Source organism: Balaenoptera physalus, assembly GCF_965194825.1.
Source record: "Balaenoptera physalus genome assembly, chromosome: 4".
NCBI lineage: Eukaryota > Metazoa > Chordata > Mammalia > Artiodactyla > Balaenopteridae > Balaenoptera > Balaenoptera physalus.
This window is the reverse complement of record NC_138891.1, coordinates 50176690-50198368: the sequence shown is the minus strand read 5'-3', so window position 1 is coordinate 50198368 and position 21679 is coordinate 50176690. Positions and strand designations below refer to the sequence as shown.

At 35.6% G+C, this 21679-nt stretch overlaps 2 protein-coding genes across 21 annotated transcripts in view; one reads left to right on the top strand and one right to left on the bottom strand.

Moving 5' to 3' along the window:
* Window positions 1-16461, top strand: part of PHC3 (polyhomeotic homolog 3) — an 85178-nt gene extending 68717 nt beyond the window's left edge. For 5 of the 7 annotated variants that reach the window (XM_082458937.1, XM_082458933.1, XM_082458936.1 and 2 more), the window contains 3 exons: window positions 992-1124; window positions 1216-1447; window positions 7534-16461. In XM_082458937.1, coding sequence (XP_082315063.1) covers window positions 992-1124; window positions 1216-1447; window positions 7534-7688 — 520 coding nt within the window. In that variant the 3' untranslated portion in view covers window positions 7689-16461. Of the gene's footprint in view, window positions 1-991; window positions 1125-1215; window positions 1448-1621; window positions 1750-7533 lie in introns of those variants that run through there. The other 2 variants (XR_014262745.1, XM_082458938.1) reach the window with 2 other exon arrangements.
* The window catches only part of GPR160 (G protein-coupled receptor 160), a 105223-nt gene that overhangs the window by 42310 nt on the left and 41234 nt on the right, over window positions 1-21679 (bottom strand). For 7 of the 14 annotated variants that reach the window (XM_082459035.1, XM_082459038.1, XM_082459037.1 and 4 more), the window contains one exon: window positions 19078-19214. Coding sequence is in view for 3 of the 14 variants with exons in the window: in XM_082459033.1 (XP_082315159.1) it covers window positions 18128-19147 (1020 nt within the window). In the remaining 11 variants the exon portion in view is untranslated. Of the gene's footprint in view, window positions 1-1422; window positions 1523-17494; window positions 17698-17787; window positions 19215-21679 lie in introns of those variants that run through there. The other 7 variants (XM_082459033.1, XM_082459027.1, XM_082459034.1 and 4 more) reach the window with 5 other exon arrangements.

Below are 21679 nucleotides of genomic sequence, written 5' to 3'. Positions count from 1 at the left end.
ATTATTGTCTATGGCTGCTTTCATGTTACAGTTGCAGAGTTGAGTAGTTGTGCCAGAAACTTGTGTGGCTTACAAAGCCTAAAATATTTAATATCTGGCCCTTTATAGAGGAAGTTTGCCAGCCCGTGTTCTAGGGTGTTGGAACTCAGTAAATGGCATAGGACTCTTTTAAGCTGTCATCATGCTTTATAAAGGTCTACATTAAAAAATTTTAGAGTGTTCACTTCGACAGCACATATTCTAAAATTGGAATGCTACAGAGAAGATAAGCATGGCCCCTGCACAAAGATGATAGGCAAATACATAAAGTGTTCCATATTTTAAATATATATATGTTAAAAATGTATATTTAAAAATATTATTATTTTGATAAAATAAAAATAATCTTTCAGCCAATTTTAAAGAATTATATATATTTGAATTTCCTGAATTCCTGAGAGCCATGAATTCCTTGTGGAACTTTGAAATCTCAACTTTACCTTTTCATTCCTTGATTTTAGTTATATTTGAAAAATATTTTACTAGCCATTTGAGATTTCCCCCTCTCTACTATATTAACCTCTTTTTATTAATCTCTCTTCAGAAATGATTACCTGGAAAAATAACAGTTTGAACGTTTAAATAATTAATTCATAATTTCTTTTCTCCTGGAACCTTGAATTATTTTGCAGCTGGAAAAATGAGTTATCCTCTGTATTTTGCAGAGAGTTTCTATCATGCTGTTATTAGGAGAAAATATCAATACCTTGTTATAGGTGTCCAGTATTCTATTGAGAGCTATATTATGATGTAAAACGAGGCCACTTTTTTTTTTTTTTACTGTTAGCATAATTAAATCTATTGAACACTATGGTTTACTTTCTGAGGTATTACAGACCATAATGAAATAAATGGCACTTACTGATTCACAACTGCACTTTAAGGTCATAATTAATTACTAAATGGAGTGTCCCATACATCATTTAATTTTTTTCTTACTTGAATTTCTTAGGTACAATGTTAGCTGTTCTAAAAAATTTGCACTTAGTCGTTGGAATCGTAAGCCTGATAATCAAAGTCTTGGGCATCGTGGCCGTCGTCCAAGTGGCCCTGATGGGGCAGCAAGAGAACATATCCTTAGGCAGGTCTGTAGAAACTTTGATTCAATGTACAATACCCTTTTCAGAAATACAAGGAAAGTGCAATGCTGTATTTTACCTGTACTACATTTTCCAGCTTCCAATTACTTATCCATCTGCAGAAGAAGACTTGGCTTCTCATGAAGATTCTGTGCCGTCTGCTATGACAACACGCCTGCGCAGGCAGAGTGAGCGGGAAAGAGAGCGTGAGCTTCGGGATGTGAGAATGAGGAAAATGCCTGAGAACAGTGACTTGCTACCAGTTGCACAAACGGAGCCATCTGTATGGACAGTTGATGACGTCTGGGCCTTCATCCATTCTTTGCCTGGTATGTGATTGACCACTTTAGCCTTAATATTTGTCTTGTGCACACACAGAGGAATGACGTTAGATCCATCCACACCTATTGCATAAAAGGGTTAGAGAAGTTCTATGTATGTGTACTCATTAAATGGCATTTGGTATTGAAATGTGATCTGTCTCCTCTTGCTTATTCCCTCAGCACAACTGGGTATTTTCTCATACCCCCCAAGTCGATAAAAACTGACTAGTCCTGCTTCTGCTGTGACACCTCAGCCGGTGAAGAGATTAAAGGTGCTCTCTTCTCTTCAGTCTGATTTCTCTCGAGAGGTCAGTAGAGAGATTGAGTCAGACACTTCTTCCCTTCTGCGCTTCCAGTTTTCTATTCTATTTCCTCCTTATTTCCTAATTTAACCTTTTTTAAATGAAGTAAGAGAGACTATAATTTTTTTTTTTTTACTTTTTTGAAAGCTAATCAGCACCTTTTAGAATATAAAATTTTGGCTTCTTTAAACAAAAACAAGCTGTTTCTTTTAAAGGAGGCTGCATTCTTTGATTCTTTGCAGTAAATAGACATCAAGAATACTTATGAAACTAAGTAGACAACTGAAATTCAGTTATGATATTCCATTCCAGTATTGAGGGTTACTTTCTTATATGTTTTCTGCTCTCTCATTTGGTACTCTTTCCATCAGCTTAAGTCATTATGTTCTTTATCTTTTTTCTTTACTACAACAATAATCTTTTATTTCCACTTTCTCTAAGGGGCTGGCTACTGAAGACAGCTGTACCTTTGCTCATCATGAGACCCACACTGCTATATATGTTAAGACAATATATATTTTTTTAATCAGCAAACCTTTATCATTCACTTTGACCTTATAAATATGGAAGATAAGGTTTTAAAAATATTTGTTCCATTTTGGTTTTTCGGTGAATCTATCACTTCTCTTGACACAAGCTTTCCAGAAAAATACATCCCCTTTGAACTTGTCTACAGACTTATTAAAATTAATCCAGCTATTTTTGCTAATTAATCTTTCTATGAAGGTGACCACTGTCTCAGAAGCAAACTTACAGCTAAAGTGTTGGGAGTTCCCTGGTGACCTAGACATTAGGATTCATCGCTTTCACTGCAGAGGCCCAGGTTCAGTCCCTGGTTGGGGAACCATCCCACATGTCGCGTGGTACGGCCAAAATACAAAAAATAATAATAATAATAAAAATTAAAATAAATAAGTAAAGTGTTGTATGAGTGAAGAAAGTATATTCAGAAGTATTCTGCTTTTTAAAAATATCCTGACTTGTGATGGGTCGACTTAATGAACTTTCAATTTTATGGTGGTACAAAAACAATACACATGCAATAGAAACTGTGCTTCAGTTTTTTGTTTTTTTTTGTTTTTGTTTTTTTAAAAATTATTTATTTATTTATTTATGGCTGTGTTGGGTCTTCGTTTCTGTGCGAGGGCTTTCTCCAGTTGCGGCAAGCGGGGGCCACTCTTCATCGCGGTGCGCGGGCCTCTCACTGTCGTGGCCTCTCTTTTTGCGGAGCACAGGCTCCAGATGCGCAGGCTCAGTAGCTGTGGCTCCCGGGCCCAGTTGCTCCGCGGCATGTGGGATCCTCCCAGACCAGGGCTCGAACCCGTGTCCCCTGCATTAGCAGGCAGATTCTCAGCCACTGCGCCACCAGGGAAGCCCATGTGCTTCAGTTTTGAATTTTGATCTTTTGCTGGTGATATGAAGCACAGCACTCTCTCCTCAGGTTGGGTAGGGCAGCTCCCAGTCAGCCACGCTGTCACGAGGGTAAACAGCTGATAGAACCATTCTGCACCCATGCAACTCTGGTTTTCACTTTCAGCACAGTATTCAATAAATTACATGAGACATTTAACACTTTATTATAAAATAGGCTTTGTGTTAGAAAATTTTACCCAACTTACAGTAGGCTAATGTAAGTGTTCTGAGGACGTTTAAGGTAGGCTAGGCTAAACTACGACGTTCAGAAGGTTAGGTGTATTAAATGCATTTTCGACTTGATGTTTTCAACTTATGATGGGTTTATCAGGATGTAAGTTGAGGAAGATATATGTACAGAACTCTGAAATTTTATTAAATTATTTTTTCAATAGCTTGTTTTAGAAATGTTAAATAAGTTTTTCTTTTTTTTAAAACAAGGTATGGTCACTTTTAAAGAAAGATGAAATTGTTTAAAGAAGGGATACATTTTTCATGGGAAGATTTTTAAGTATGCACCTAGGAAAACTTAGGTGTGATTTAAGTGCTGACCGTGTGGGTTTAGAATCTGCTTTAAAAAGCTGACATATTAGAGAATGGTGAGTCTTCACTGGGTGTGGTTTTAATACTTAGTGCAAAAAATTTTAAGTTTTATACCAGTCTAGATATCTTGAGAATTAGCATTGGAATTGACACTAATCCCTGAGGCTGGACTTTGATTCTGTCATCTTCAGACATAGTCTCAGTCTTCCAAATGGGGTACATGAGCTGTTAGCCTGATTTCTCATTTGGTGGAAAATATTTCTTTTCCTTTGGGGAGGAGGAAAATAGTTGGCCAAATAATTAACAAATAATAGATACTGCTGATTCTTCTATGACTTCATATGCTTTTTTTTTTTTAGGGCTAGTTTTCTAATTTTCCCCAGCATCCATTTGCCACGAGACTACTCTTGGCTGCTTTATTAGAACAAAGGCTAACTCCTTTGTCTTACTCTTGCTTCATTTGAATTGAAAAAAATTATTTCTTATAACTTGAGATGCTTGTCTTATTGAGTTCATCAGGACACTTAATTTTGTTGCTAATTGTTTAGAGAACATTATATATAAAGCAGACTGCTTTATAATTTAGAATTGCTTGGTACTGTTTAAGAGTTTGCTGAATACAACTCTGCTTTTCTTTTACCTGATTAAATGGGAGTATTTCTAAACTGCTTTGACAGGCTAAATAACAGGCTTATCTGTGTGATCACTTAACATCTTCTTTCTCAAAGTTTTTCTCTGAATAATGCCTGTAGCTTAAGGTAACTCTCAGCCAGAAAATCTTTATTTCTCTATGTTCCCCTCTGGCCTTTGTAAACTTCCTTTTGAGCCGCTTTCAGCTCATTCAGGGCTGGATTTTTTTTTTTTTCCCTGAGCTTTTCTCATGGAGTGAACAAACTTGTAAATTTTGTAATCTCTTGTATTTTGTTTCTTTCCAGTTGAGGCTAGGTTTCCCTCTTTCATCAGGGCACCTATATTTATTCCTAAAGTTTTCTCTTCTCATTGTGTAATGTCATCTTGTGAACCATCTTGGTGGGACCATGTTAGAGCATGTTCGACTGGTATGCAGACCAGTCTCAGAGCTGTTACCAGAGTGAAAAATTATTTTCTTCTAAATTTTTGTACATTAAAAAGTTCTCTATAGGAATGGTTCTTTTTATTCTCAGTTTACTGCAGTTATCTTCTTTAACTCTTCCTTGATATAGTGAACTGCCTTTTGCAAAGATCACTTTAGTCTTTATTTGTTGATCTGTGAATCTGCAGTACATTTGGTTTCCCTGTAGGCATATAAAGTAGGTATTGTCTAAAAACATATGACTGTTTACTGGTTTTCATAATACTGATATTGAGACTTTTTATTCTGTAGTATTGAGTGCAGGTAATATCTTTTCATCATCCTTACTGATGTTAGTTTTGGGGTAGGGTGTTTTTGTTTTAGGTTTAGCTGGAAAAGTGACTGGACATTTGTAAGGTTCATTTGGGACCCATGTCCGTGTGCAGAGGTCCATGCCCATTCTGGTGGCTGCTTGTGGTGAGGTAAAGCCAGCTGAGCCGACTGGTTGCTGCAGTTGGGATATGTTCTGTAATGTTCCTGGGGTGCCAGCTGTTTTACAGAAGTAGATTCTAAATATGTCAGAAATTCATAGAACTATAGCTCAGCATACCTTGAGCATCTAGGTTTTTTAAAAAAATTCATCTTTCTCTAATATGTTTCAGGAAAGCATATTTGCTTCTGCCTTTTTTTTCCATTTTTCTTCTTTAAGTCACTTTATTTTTTCATTTCTATACTAATGTATGGTATAAATACCCTTTTTGTGGTTGGCTTAAGAAAGTTGTGATCTAAAATTCTGAAGATAATTCATTCCTGTTTGATCATGCTGTTTCCCAACTTTTTGTTCTTTATTATTTTGCTAATACATTTACCGTCTGTCTACAAGAAGACATTTGAAGAGCGCTCTGATAATACCAAGGAACAAGCACATGCTATGAATTTCTTCATGGAGAACTCCTTGTTTCTATTCCCAAATGTAGCTCTTACGGTCCTCATTACTTCTCATTGCTTCTGTTTTCTGAATCTAAGTAAGTCCTACGCTATCTTTCTCTCTCTTCTTTTCTTTCCTGTGTTCTTGTAAGTAAGACTGAAGAGAGAAGAACATTTAGTTCTTTCATAAAAAGAAGGATGAAGTCACAACTAGATGCAAGATTAGTCAGTTTTGTCTGCCCAGTTTTGAGAGCTACCTCTGGGAAAAGAAAAGGGGCTTTTCTATGGTGAGTAATCCCATTTTAACTATATAGTTTCTTTTATATGGTAAGTGGCCAAAAGCATAAAAATTTTGCATAGGGTACTTTTGAAATGTCAGTTTTTAAAAATCTGAGAAATTATTAAAATAGAGAAATTGTAAAGCTGATTGCTATATAGGAAACAGGAAGGATACAACCAACAGAGAAGATGGAAAAGAAATAACCAAGAGAAAAGCTGGCCACACAGCTGAATACAGAAAAAAAAAGTTTGTGTTACTCTTACGGACAGCTCCTTTTTAGCAGATTCTGTTTTTGTTCATTATTCATTCAGTCAGTCCTTCACTTATCCAAAAATATATGTATTTAGCACCTACAATGTTTTGTGCTTGGTGCTGGGGTTATAGGGATGACATTATATAAGAGGGTGGCATCCTCTTATATAAACAAGAGGATGATACATTTGCCGTAGAAAGAATAATCATTCCAGCAAAATTGTATCCAAAGGTATAATGTAACCATTTCCATTATCTTTTTCTTTGTTCTCCCTTAGAATGCTAATTTGAATAGAAAAGAAAGACTTTAAGCTGTTAGTTTTTATTCTTAAATTCACTTTTATAATTTTGTCTTTTATAAGGAAGCTTCCACATTTTTGCATTGTCTCCTCTCATGGTTCCTTAATTCATTACCTTCCCTGCTGGTTTCTTTACCCTTAGTGGGGAAGTTTATTAGCCTGGCTGTGCAAAATTTGGTAGATAATAGAAACGTTTGAGGTTCAAGTAGAGTGCTCACGTTGTTACTTGCTCTAAAGCACTTGGTTCACACAGAGAGGTAAAATATTGGTTATTTGTCAAGGGATTAGCCAGCAAGCTCAAAATTTCAATGAGAATTTATGTTTTCTTACCAGAAGTGGAGATTAATTAGTCCAGTGATATTAAGATTTGAAGTTGAAAGTACAAGTTGATCATTGTAATACATTTCAGCAATAGATTGATACTATAATTTTGATGGATTGTTTCTGTCCTGAGTGAATAATAAAAATGTTTTGGATGTGCCTGGCACATTGAAGGTTGTAAATCAGAATGAAGGTACAAATGATAATGAAAGTGGTACTTGAGAAAATATTTCTAAATTATTATTTAAATGGCAGAACATTATATCTTATTCTTTTGTACCTGTATGTGAAGGATATGTTATACAAAGTAAAGTTCTTGAGGTATAATGACTAGTTAATCCAAACTTGCTGTATGTGTGGCATGCTTTCAGGTGACAGCATTGTCCTTTTCATGAAGGTATGTTATATCTGGACTGAACAGTCTGTACATTTTACCTGACTTATAATTATTTATGCAATATTATTTTTAGAACAAGAATTCCAAATAAATTGCTTTACCTGGATTTCGAATTCTTACATTTTAGAATGTCAGGAAATACTCTCTTCTTCAAGAGTGAACCCAAGACTACCATCAATAAATTTCATTTGTTTCTCAGCCTGTATTTCAGATACTCAGACCCAGTGAGAGCATAATTGTGACTGTTAGGAGTAACCTCTGATTGTTGTGTATTAATTCTAGCATCCTTCCTCTGATCAAATTCTAGGCTGCCAGGATATCGCAGATGAGTTCAGAGCACAGGAGATTGATGGACAGGCTCTTCTCTTGCTAAAAGAAGACCATCTTATGAGTGCAATGAATATCAAGCTAGGCCCGGCCCTAAAGATCTGTGCACGCATCAACTCTCTGAAGGAATCTTAATGGGATCATGAGGCTTTGAGATAACAGCAGTTTTATTCTTAAACAAACTTGTAAGGTAAAGGCTCAAGTTGGCCTACAATATTATCACTTATTGTGATGGATAGCCAAGCACATTGGGATCTCTGCATTAAGGCTGACATTTCTTCTACAGATATAATAATTCATTATATTGATACATTTTCATAATTAGCTAACATTGGTGAATTAATTTTACAGGTTACACACAACATTGAAAGACTTGTTATAGAGGGCCATGATATTTTTCAAAGTGTTTTACTAGATAATTTTTTTAAAGGTGATGTTTATCATTAATATAAAAAATCCTTTTGAAAGTAATTTAATGATTTACATTTCTCCTCTTTTGATTCGGTTTTCTTATACATTTTTCTACCCTATAATTTTTCTATGGGTTGTTGTGAGAGATATAATTTAGGAGTGATTTAGGAATAATTTTGGAGTCCAGTGACCAGAATTGTATGCAGTGAGATATCACTGTATGTTTTAAAAAACATATCTTTCAGGCAATTGCTTTGTTTATAAAAAGGATTGCATTCTAGCATGAATAGTACTGATCTAGACGTTAGAAGATTTGGTTTCTATTCCAAACTTGACCAAGAATTTGGTGTGACTGAGGAAGTTAGTTTTCCTCTTAGTTTTTGTTCTTTTAGAGCAGTGGTTCTCAACAGAGGTCAGTTTTGTTCCCCAGGGGACATTTGAAAATGTCAAGGGACATTTTGGTTGTCATAGCTTAGGGGTTGAGGGGGGTGGGTTGCTATTGGTAGCTGACATGTGGACAGGGATGTCGCTAAATATCCTACAACGCACAGGACAGCCGTCTACAACGAAGAGCTATCTGGTCCAAAATGTCAGTAGTGCCAAGGGTGAGAAACCATAACGTAGGAGTGATAAATGTTGCTCTTTTTCACCCAGAGGGATATTTTGAGAAAAAAAATTTAAAAAGGGATGTAACAAGGAATACATTGTACAATGGAAGTATTTCAGATAGCATTAATGTTCTGCTAGAGTATTTTTCCCAGTTTTATGCATTCTAGAAAAAGGGGGAAAATCGGCCTGTAAAATGAGGACTAGCATACTTAGAATTTTGACTCTCAGTATTGAGTCATAATAACAATTATCTTTCATATCTCTCTGCACTGATGAAGGCATAATATGATTATGCCTTATGAACCAGTGCACAGCCTTTGCTGGCAGGGCAATACTTTGTAGTGGCTATGTGGTTGGTCTTTGGATTTTTCTAGTGTTGAACAAGCTGGATCTAGCTAGAATGCACATTCCTTTTTCCTTGACTAAATCCTTGTATGCTTCCTGCAAAGCAGTTATCCAACTGATCTCTCTTGGATAATTGGATCTAATTTTGTATGTACATGTTTTAGGGGAAAAAATTTTAAAGCAAAACCTTTCATTGAACAGTTAGTGTTCTGTTAGAATTATGGCACTAAAAATTGTGGCAGGCCTGTGAACTTTATAGTCCTGGACATCAAAAAGGTTTTAATCTTTTTTTTATCTTATCTTTACCATACAGTGGAAATGTTTTAATAATTGAAGGAACATACACAGATATTTGGCAGAAGTTCAGTAAGTGAGGAAGAGTCCATGGGTTTCAGTCATTGTCACTGATCTTTTAAAAAAGATTGTGTTACGCTAGTAGAAGACTAAAGATGTCATTAAAGACATCACAGATATTTATCTTTTGGCTTTGTGTACATTAGAGAATGTTGATTATTTTTATACAAAAATACAGCGGGTAATTTTTTTAACCTTTAGATGCCTCTTGTTTGAATGTATGCTTTGTGGGATTCTTTGTGTAGTAATGTTTTAAAAAAAAGACATTTACTGATAGTTACGTGTAGGATTAGGATATGTAATATAGTGTAAGGCTCATGTTCCAGACCTACAATAGCTTGTAGTCTATGTCACATATTTCTGTATATCACATTTTTAGTTATTGGATTACAGTTTCAAGGAAAGGTAGGTACTCTACAGTTAATTTTCATTTATTAGCAGTAAATCATTATGACAGAGTTGTCATATGCTTTGACTTTTCCCCTCATCTTGTAATTTCAGAACACAAGTATAGGTTAAGCATTAGTAGGAGATGGTCCACTGTATGAGGGCTGAAGGGCACAATGGAAAATCTCCCCTGGAATTAAAACTTTGTCACAGATGATCCACAAACAATTCATACAGAATTGATTCTTTGGGGATAGACTCCCCTGGCAATAATGATTACCTCCCATAACTATATTATCTATATATAGCCTTTAAGGTGTTAACTTGGAACTGTGGTCCCTCTTCTGATATCAGTCGTTATGTACTTACTGAAAGCCCCTGTGCGTAGCACTGTGTTAAGTATCCCAGAAAGCTTACAAGAGGGGTTTCCATTGGAGAGCACCTTATAATCCTAAATCTTATAATAATCTTAAGAATAGTCCAGATCTTCTGCTGTCCCTACTCAAAACATACCCAGAAAATATACTTGCTTTTTTCAAGTTATTTTATTTAGAAATGGCTCATTGGCTTTTAACTAGTAGTTTTCCCATTGATGCAGCTGTTTCTTTCTGGGTGATTTAACTATCTGAATTTCAAAATTTCAGTTATGTATAATGGATATAGACGATAACACTGGGTGTCCACCTCTCTCCTGAGCTTAAAGCACAGTTTTAGTATGAAATAGGTGGGGAGAGTGCTGTCATTTTTGTTTTCCTTCATATTACTAGTTGTTTTAGGATTTTGATTGAGGAGAGGGAATGACAAGCAGAAAGGGTACATGGGAAGTTCTTCCTACTTTTGCTACCTAAGTTTGCATTTTCTGACTTCTTTATACTGATGCACTCTTTTCCCGTTGAGGAAGAAAATCCCTACAAGTTTGAAATTTTATTTGCTTTAAGCCACGTGTTCCTAAGAAAGTACACAGAGAGCTGGTTTATAAAAGTTGTTTCTTACATGATGTGCATTTTCATCAAGCCTTGTGTAGGCATGTGTCTGACACAGCTGTGCAGCTGTGATATATAATCCGTGTAAGAGTGCTGTCCCACAACCTGGCACTTTTTAAGTGGCTGGTAATTTTTCCATGATGGTACTTTTAATTTGCTGGCACATCCTCTAAACAGACATTTTTTTAAAGTCCCAGTTTAAGGGCCGTCCCCTCAGAATAGAGAATGTGGAATAGAAGGAAAGAAATATTAGTGAAGGAGCTTGAGAATGGTGGAGAAGCAGACAAGAGACCTGGCACTTTGTTAGTTTATCCCACTTCAGCGCTGAACAAATTTCTGCACTTTTGAAGTTAATATTCATGTTTTACCTAGTTCTAAATAGAAATTATTTTTTGTAGGTAGCCCACTTTATTTTAATTTTTGACATAGCTTATCTTCCCATATCCAGTGTAATATTATAGTCAGACATTTATTCAAATACCAGTCTTGGACTGAAATCTGTCCGAGTGCCCCATATCACTGGCTTGTTCAATTAAATGTTATAAAGTCCCATTATTTGCATTTGCAGGGTTTTGGTAGCACCATGGCACAAGTATGGTAAGGAGGCAATATATAGATTGAGTATAGTCTTAGGCTGTGCTTGCATGTGTGTAAACAATCTTGGAAAGAATAAACTATTGCACATATATGGGAATGATGCTATCCTCATAGCCATATCGAGTGGAAGAAATCCCTGGCTGGACACACTGTTAAAACATTTCAAAGATATATTTTCAACCAGAACAGCCTGGTTGTATTTTGTGGCTTGAAGACCCTCACCCTTAGTGAACGGCAGGAACTCGTGCTGCCTCTGGGCAATGGGCATTGAGCATTACTGCCTAATAGGGTGAGAGAGCCTCACCCCCCTTACCTCCTCAAGCCCCAAGGAAACTGTGTGAAAACTTTCTTCTTAGAGAGACCTTTGCCCGAAAATCCCTACAGAGGACTTCGTAGTAGGGTTAATTTTAGGGAGGTAACTGGGGCAGGAATTTCTAATACCTAACGGTCATGTCTTCGTAAACCCTCTGGGCAGTGGAAACTGGCCATTTATGTACAATGTTTGCTCAGTCTGTTTCCTTTGCAGGACATGTAACTATAACGGGGCCTTGGGGAAGGTTTTCTAGGGGAAAGGACAGGGAAGTGGAGGAGGAGACAAATGGGGAAAAGCATTCCAGACCCAAGAGGATAATATGGTTAACTGAGTGAGGTTGTGTAGTATAGATATGGCCATCAGTAGTTCAGAATAATAAATTGTAATGGTTGGGTCCCAGTTATAGCAATAAACAGAGTATAGTTTTCTTTATGTCAAGATTTACCTGTAATCAAACTCATTCTTTTACTCTCTTTATCAAGAGATTCTGCCCTTAGGAGCATATTAATAGTTCCAATGATACATAAATTGGTGATTTTTGACTTCTGAAAAAGGTGACAGTTATTATAGTTGGAGAATATTTGTCAAGAACTCAAAGGTTAATTGTTATAATTGAGTTATCAGAATTATATAGAGGAGAGAGAGTATCCATTGTCAGATACTACAGTTGAATCAACCTTGTGGATTGTTACAAAGAAAGGCATTTTTAAGATTTTTAAGATAGTGTTTTGTTAGGTTGTGTCTCAGTCTAAGAGTTGGATGACTGAGAGCTATAGGGTTCTGTTTATTAGCGTGGGTTTCAGTAAACACAAGCCTACCTCTATTTCTTTGATGCACAGTAGTGTGGATCATGAAATGAACTGTTTAATCTACATTCATCAATATTGGTATTTTCTGAATCTGTTTAGAGCATTTGATTTCATCTTAACAATTGTGATTCAATTAAATAAGCACAAATACAATATTAGGGAAAGTAAATATGCAATCTTATTAAGATTTAATTTCAACCTATTATAAGCTGTACATCTTAAAAAAATTCTTTGGGAAGATATTCCTCTTTTGTTAGAAGTTCATAAAATGTATCATTATATAGTTTCCCTCATAGCACTAATATAAGCCATTTCTTCAATAAAAAAAGTGTTGAAAATTATATTATCTTCTTTGGAAAAAGTTTCCTAAATTTTTAAAAATTATAAAGTTTTACATATTATTTTTCAGAGCTTATTTAATCTACTTTAAAATAATACTATGGTAAAGGTGCTTTTTTGGAAGTTGTAAAGCACTAACACAAATATAATTTTTACCATCATATTCCAGAGCAAAACGTCTGGCTTTTCCTGAACTTTCACTTTAGTACAAGTACATGAGAGGGAGACGTGCCCTCTTTCTCAGATCCGAAGCTCAGCTTCTCTAATGAAAACTCTCCCATTCTGCTCTGCCACATGAACACACACCTCTGAAGTGCCATGTTCATGGGAGCTTTGGGAAATGTTTTCCACAAATGTTTCTTTTTTTTCCCTTTGTATAGCTTGTGAACATTTAATTTTACTTAAAGGTGACAATTTCAACCTCCGACATTAGAGAAGAGGTACATTTAAAAAGTATTTTTTTCTACTGCCTTTGAAAAGTACAGTTGCTCTCAGTGATATTGGTGGCGTCAGTATGAATCCATAGAAAAAGAAAACCTGTGCAAAGGTCTTAAAATGTATTGTTTAAAAGAAATAATAAATGAATTTTAATTTGGAAAAAAGAAATCTATATAAATTTAAAGCACTATTATGCTAACATGGTATAGTTTTAAATGTAAGAGTAATAAAAGTTAAGTCCTTTTAGACCACCTATTTAAATTCACTCCACTAATCTTAAGGATGGATAGTAGCCGTCTTATTGACTTAAAAGTTATACTTTAGGGACTGTTATCAGTGTTAAATCCTTGATTTTGTGGAGCTTTAATTGATGGAGGTGAAAAAGTTGGGGTTTATAAGAGCGGTGGGGAATGGTAGTGAAATGAACATCAACATATGCTAGAAAAAGGAACTTTTTTAGTCTTGCCTCAAGCAAACCAGATAGATGTATCCATTGCTTAAAATCTTTTAGAATGCTTATGTTAAAGCCATAATTTTGTTTTAGGTAGTACTAAATAATTACTTCAATAGTAAATAATAGATGCACATAATCATTAAATTAACATGATAAATGAAGATAAAACACTGGCTGGGAGACTGGGGTTTTACTTCTAGTTGGTGAATTAGCTGTGTGACACCTTAGGCCATTACTTAGCTTTTAAGCTGTTTCCTCTTCTGAATATATAGCATGGAGCCTGTACTACTCAAAATGTTGATTTTGTTTAAAATCATCTTTAAGCTATATAAAACTACAATTCTAGGCCACATAATGGGGTATGTTTTAAAGTTGCTCCTACCTAATTCTCTTTTATCTTAATTCTCTTAATTTCCTTTCTTAATGGTTCATTTCACACTTAAGAGCTTTTGCTAAAAGATAATTATTTATTAAGCATCCGTTTCCTGGGTCACCCACAGTCTTTGTTCTCCTAAGGATTAAGGCAGAAAATTCACACAGATGAGCAAATGAGGACGTTTTTCTAAACGCTTCTTGCTGAACCACTGAACATGTGAACACATCTGAACATTGTCGTTCATTCATTTATCCGTTCATTTAGCAAACCATTTGAACATTGACTGTGCAGTGTGTGGTATACTTAAGGAACTAGTAATAAGTAAACAAAATCCTCTCTTCCCCCCATTTTTGATTGTGGCTTGAATAAACATGGATGTAATTATTATTACTTAATGTACTGAATGTAAAGTTGGAACTGAGAGGGAATTTTTATGCATTGGGTAGAGGATTAGGCTAGGTGATATCTAAGGGATCTGAGTGAATCACATCATAATTCCTATAACACATTTTGCATACTAATCCATATACCTGATTAGGTTACAAAATTAAAGGTACCTAATATTAGGTATTTACATTTTGAAACTGTTGTGACAGCCCATATTTCTCAGAATTATTTTGACACTTGAATCTATTCCAGAGGTGTTGCTATATGCAGGGTGTGTGACAGAACAATACAAAGAAGCTGGTGCTGATTTACTATACATTTTGAACTACACCCAGTATTGACGGTGCAGTAACTTTTGAAAACTGAAAAATCTCAGAAGAGCTTGCTGAACAGGTTTGGTTTTTATTTTGTTTTTGTCTTTTTAAAGCAAGAAAGATTACATAAAATTTTACTATTACCACAAATATCTACTTTCTGGAAAGTACTCATATATTGCATAGTAAAAGGGTTTCCTTTAAAATGCAGAACTGGTAAGCACTGAAACAGTTTTGTGCTTGGAGCTTGAATTTACAAGTATTTGGGGAGTAAATATAGAATGGGAGAATTGATTAATTGGGAAGAAGGTCCCTTACCACCGGAGGATTCTGTGAATTACATTGTGATTTCCTATTGACACTTTACATATTAATATCACTTGATACTAACATTCTCCATAAAGATACAAAATGAAAATAAATTAAAAAGATCTTTTATGTATCATAGTTACAGCTTTTCAAAGCAGGAAAATGTCCAAATATGTGTTAGACTAGAATCTATAATAAAGTGTTTGTAAACAGGAACACTAACATCCAAGTGACCAGATAGTCTGGGTTTAAAAAATTTTTTCCATGGTACTGGTTAAAACTTTTAAAATATTTTAACTTACATATAGTTTTCCAAATATTTTTGCTGTTAAAATATCTGTTACATAAATACTTTTTGTATGTGTATTCTAAATTTTTTAAAACTCAGTGGGAGTGTGCAAAGATGGTATAATTTTGGACATCTAATTTCTAAGACGTTTAACTAGATTCCCAATCACCTCATTCAAAAGCTTGGTCTTTCTGTTTTTTCCATAGGAAAAAAAAAGTCAAAGTAAGCTCCAAAAAATTATCCTCAAAGTAAGGGGTCAGCTTGTGGTGCAGGTTGGAGCTGTAGGCAGCAGCGTGCAGGATGGATACTGACACTGGTGTCAGGCATTTCAAGCCTCTTTGTTGAACTAGTGCTTTTTGTCTGCTGGCTTGTTGAAAACATTTTTTGCTGTCGACTTAACAAAGGCAAATTGTGATAAACTTTTTAAAATTTTTATTTTTGATGCCTTATGCACATGTTAACTGATTTTTTAATTCCTCCTTTTGCTTCCTCCCATTGTTCTAATTAAATAGGACTTAAATATTATTAAAACCTCAAACACTGACCCAACCGGGATGAACAAAGCATCACCAAGGGGAAAGAAAACATTTTTTTATCTTTACAAAAAACAAATGTTAAGATTATATATAGATGTATTCTTTATGTTGGATATTGTACTAGAGTCCTCCTTGCAGGGAATGAGATAGTTTTAGCACTCTTAGCATTAGCGTTCCTAGCTTGGTGTCTGTAGCTACAGTTTTAAAATGTATAACCTGACAATGAAGTTAATTTTGCATTATAAGAGCACACCATGATCTATGTAAAAAGATTGTCCATTTGGTGTATTTTTTTAAAAAAGAGAAAGCACTTTCATATTAACAGTAGCATGTGTATGAATTTTAGATTTTCATATTTGTTGTGTCTGTATTCAGTGAAGTAAAATTGAACATTTCAAATGTTTGTTGATGGCAACATTAACTGTTAAATTAAAGCACCTTATACTCTGCTGCTTAAACTTGCTTGTAATTGCACCTTTGTTACCTGCACATTTTCACATAGAATATTGTTGTAACATTGCTTCATGTGGGTCTGGATGGAAGGTTAGTGGGCCTACAGGATCATTTATTTATATTGTTTATATTACAATAATATATTGTAGACCAGTTGTAAGTTCATTTCTTTACAAATAAAAGCCTCTTCCATTTGGCTGGTCAACTGAATAATTTCTTTTTTTCCTTTAAGCTTGTGAGGCATGGGGCATCTTCTAAGTAAACAAACAGCTTAGAGGGGCTTGAAATAGTTATACATTATCCAGATTTAAAATCTGCAGAGAGGATAAGTCTTTACTAATTAAGTAAAATATATTCTTAAGTATCTCAGTTCCACGTATGACCAATTAGAAAGCCAATACATTCAGAAGGAAAGTAACACAGAGAAGTTGTTGAGCAGGTTTGTACATTGACAAATTAGACGGTATCTGTGTAGCTTAACTCACAGAGTGATTTCAGATTTTTCAGATTTTTCTGCCGTTTAGATTGCTTCACTCCAGTAGTTCTCAACCGGGAACAGTTTTGCCCACTGAGGGGAGTATGGCAGTCTCTGGAGACATTTTGATTGTAGTGACTGGGAAAGGAGGTTCTGCTGGCACCTAGTGGACAGAAGGCAGAGGTGCTGCCATACATGCTGCAGCGCACAGCACAGCTCCCCCAACGAAGGGTTATCCAACAACAGACAACGTCAGCAGTGCTGAGGGTGAGAAACCCTACCTTCACACGTGGTGTGTCGCCAGTGTGATTATGGGGTCTCATGCAAATATATGAGATAAGTTACAACTGAAGATGGATCTGTTACGTCAGGGAAGAGACCTAGTCACCACTCCCAGTTCTGTAAGGTGAGCAACCAAAACTTTTAGGAATATTTGCACTAAGAACAGAGATATATTTTTTTAAATTAGCTGAATTTATTTTTTTTTTCATTTACCATTTTAACCACTTTATTTTTTTAAAAAAATTTATTTATTTATTTATTTATTTATTTATTGGCTGCATTGGGTCTTCGTTGCGGCACGCGGGCTTTCTCTCTAACTGCAGCAAGCAGGAGCTACTCTTCGTTGCGGTGCACGGGCTTCTCATTGCGGTGGCTTCTCTTGCTGTGGAGCATGGGCTTTAGGCGCGCAGGCTTCAGTAGCTGCCTCACGTGGGCTCAGTAGTTGTGGCACGCGGGCCCTAGAGTGCACAGGCTGCAGTAGTTGCAGCCCACGGGCTCTAAGGTGCGCGGGCTTCAGTAGTTGTGGCTCGCGGGCTCTAGAGCGCAGGCTCGGTAGTTGTGGCGCGCGGGCTTAGTTGCTCCGCGGCACGTGGGATCTTCCCGGACCAGGGCTCAAACCCATGTCCCCTGCAATTGGCAGGCGGATTCTTAACCACTGCACCACCAGGGAAGTCCTAAAATTAGCTAAATTGAAATTGCACTAATCATCTTTCCCCTTATGTTAAAGAATATTTACACCAAATTATTTAAAGAAAACAATCTTGATTTTCTTGCTCTAAGTGTAATAAAATGTTTATTTAAATCTGAAAAGTTGGCAGTGAATCACAGATTTACCTAACAGTTTGTATCCAGTAGTTTTCTGGGTAACACAAATATCAGTATGGTCAACAGGTATAAATATTTCTTATTGGAAATATTTTGTTAAAAAAAAAAAAACCTAATAAATAATATCACAATCCCAAAAAGACACATTCTGAAAAGGTATGAAAGTTTGGGATGCGGGGGAGAGCTTTCAGTTCAGTTCATTCTTTATATGTCCCAAGTCATCATTCTTTCCCATTTGTAAAATTGTAATTCTTGTAGCTGTTAGCTTTAGTTTTAACATGGCAACACGTCAACAAATTATTACTGATATAGGCTTTTCGATTTGCTCAAGATTATGAATTGTAAGTGGAATGAAGCAGCATTTCCAGTTGACAAATGGATCCGCAGGTAATGCCATGTTTCTAAAATTAAGTTTGTGACAATTAAACCAAAAAACTGTAGCAATGAGAAAACTATTGACAAAGTACAACCACGGAATGTTCATCTCGACGTACGCTGGAATCTGTACTTTAAGTAAAAGGATAATTATTTGAAGTAGTACAAATGGTAACCAGGTACCAAGAAAACAGACTATCAACTTGGGCAAGAGTGTTTTTTTAGAGCTCACAGTATAACTAGAGTGGGATGAAAAGGGAAAATACAGGATAGTCTCATTCATATAGGAAGTTATCCTAACAGCCTGTACCAAGGTAATAACTTCTGACCAAGAGGTTATAAAAGCCATAAATAAAATCATCACCATGGAAAATGACAGCCAGTAACTCTGAATGCTAATGTAGAAAGGACACTGATAATAAGAATAAACATTCTGTGCCTTCAGGCTTTGATAGATAGCTGGATCTCCCAAAACATAAGTAAGGACTGAAATCCAAATTAAAATAACTGCAAAGAAATAAAATACTTTTTGACACTTAAATGGAAGCTTGGTGGCTTTAGAGAAATTCAGGTAATAATCTATACAAGCTGTCAGAAAAACTGGATAATGCAAAAAGCCGTAAGTAAAAGAAATAATTTGAGTAAATAGGCAGATGTGGTATTTAGTAAACCTAATGCCTAAAAGTACAAAATCCCTGAAATAGGATATAATGGAAATATTCACCAAAAGTAGAAGATCAGTAAATGCTAGTGAAATGCAAAAATATTCCATAAAATTTTGATGGGTGTTTTTTCTTCTCATTCCTAGTGTGAGGATATTTAATAATATTTTCCCAAGTGTAATCAAGAATAACAGACAGTTACCATCTAGGGGCTGATTTGTTTGATGTAGCTGGTACTGAAAAGAGCAGTTCTCTGAAGTAAGAGCAGTCATTTTTTTTCAGTTCAATTTCAAAGGCCTGCTGCTATAGTAAAACAGTGCTTCACTTTATTTTCCATCCCTGCAAAGAAAAGTGAAAAGAAAACCTTGATGTTATCTTGATGCTATCACTGTTTTAAAACTTTACAAAGCAAGCACCTCATCTCAAAAATCTATTTTAATTCAATCATTTCCCCAAATAAACATATTTCTCATACTTATAGAATACAGAATATGATCAAGAAGAATTAATGTGTACACTCTCGTCATTCTTTGAGACCCAGATGGTCCAGAACTCTCAGATCTATAACCAAACTGTTTTATATAAATTACTAACTTCTACCTTAATAACTTGTTGAAAAAAGGTAGAAAAAACACTTATCTACCAGAGCCAAAATATAGGCTTCATATAACTGATTCACTTTGCTGTACGGCAGAAACTAACACAACATTATAAAGCAACTATATACTCCAATAAAAATTTTAAAAAATGACTGAAACACTCTTAGAAATACATCTACTATTAAAAACAATCCATGTTTTATGTCATCCAATTTTATAACTGAAGAACTGGGAATAATTCAGAAAAAAGGCATAGAAACTCTGTGTAGCTCTAGAAAGAGGATCTAGGATACCTGATTTTCACTCCCTTACTCTCCTAGAAAGAGAATAGTTCCCTGGAAATAAAAACTGAGATCCTTCTTTCCAAAAAACTGGAAGGTTCCTGCATTAAGTCATGACATAATCATGAGATCATTCTACTATTAACTATGTTGTGAATAAGATATCACATTGATGGTTTGAATTTTCTCCTTTGGAAAAAAAACATTAGCAAGTTTGACTTCTAAAAATAAAATACATTCCAAGAAAATACAAAAAATATATATATATATTTTATATATATATATATATATATATATATATATATAGGTTTCAAATAGCAGCCTGATAGGAATACTCAGAACAATCCACTGATAGCTGTTGACTCAGTCCCACTCTGACACCAGACAACATTACCCGTTTTTGTCTTTCTGTCCATGAAATTTAGATAATGCTTATGAGGCCCCTTTAGTATAGCTGGTTTCAAAGCTTTTTAGCTGCAGGATCATCATTCAAATAAATCTCTGAAGCTCAAAGATATAAAACAGATGGTTCAGCTGAAAATCATGAAAATATTGGTTAAGGAAAAAGAAAGATTCATCAGGTGTGGCACCCGGAGAGATGAAAGAATATAGGGAAGGAGTAGGGTTACCTGAGAACGTTAAGAATTGCTAGGTAAGGGCAAAGGAACAGGAGCTGAGCTTGAGTGATAAATGCATTCAAAGCAGGAAAAAGATGATGAAAGGGAAAGTTCAAAGAGGAAGAAATCAGGAAAGGATGGAAGAAAAGGAAGGAAATTCAAGAAATTTAGCCTAAAAAAAAAAAAAACCCCCACACAAATTTATCCTTTAAAAAAAAAAACACACACAGTTGACCCAAAGTTGTTTCTGCAAGACTGTTCAACCAGTGTTTATAACAGCAAAACAAAACCCAAACAATAACAAAACCTACCCATGAATGTCAACAATTAGGGATGCATTAAAAGTGATACATCCGTACGATGTACTGATGTACTATCATGCAGCCATTAAAAATGTTTCTCGGGGGGCTTCCCTGGTGGTGCAGTGGTTGAGAATCTGCCTGCCAATGCAGGGGACACGGGTTCGAGCCCTGGTCTGGGAGGATCCCACATGCCGCGGAGCAACTAGGCCCGTGAGCCACAACTGCTGAGCCTGCGCGTCTGGAGCCTGTGCTCCTCAACAAGAGAGGCCGCGATAGTGAGAGGCCCGCGCACTGCGATGAACAGTGGCCCCCGCTTGCCGCAACTAGAGAAAGCCCTCGCACAGAAACGAAGACCCAACACAGCCAAAAATAAATATTAAAAAAAAAAAAATGTTTCTCGGGGTAGGAAGACTTAGTTTTCACTCTACCTTTTCTATACTTGTTAAATGTTGTTATGCCTTGTGATTTTGTTACATGTTAAAAAAAAAAAATACCATGATAAATTTCCACAGTATGTTTACTTAAGTGAAATGCAGGATAAAAAATTATGCAGCAACATGTCATCTAATTTTTTACAGATATTATACATGTATAGAAAAAGACTGAAAAGATACATATCAAGTTATTAATATGGTAGTATTAGAGGTTTTTCTGATTTTCTCAAACTTTACAGAAAAAAAGTAAGGGAGTATCAAGTCTGAAAAGTAAGAAAACAATTTGCCTACAGATAACTGATGATTAATGTCAAGGAAGTAGTGAGGATACTGTCTGAGGGTAAAGAAAAGAGAGGGAGAGGGCCACCCGTTCTGTTGACAGAATGAACCCTCAGTTGACAAAGAGTCTCTCCTAGTTGAGAAGAGAATTCAGCTCTCTTCAACTAGGCCAACTTTTGAGCTTCTGTATTTGTGTTTTCATTGTCCAGTTTTAGCAAGAATATTGCTAAGTCGGTTTAGGCAGAATCTCTCACTCTCAATATCTGACCACGTTCCTCATCCCCATCATCCT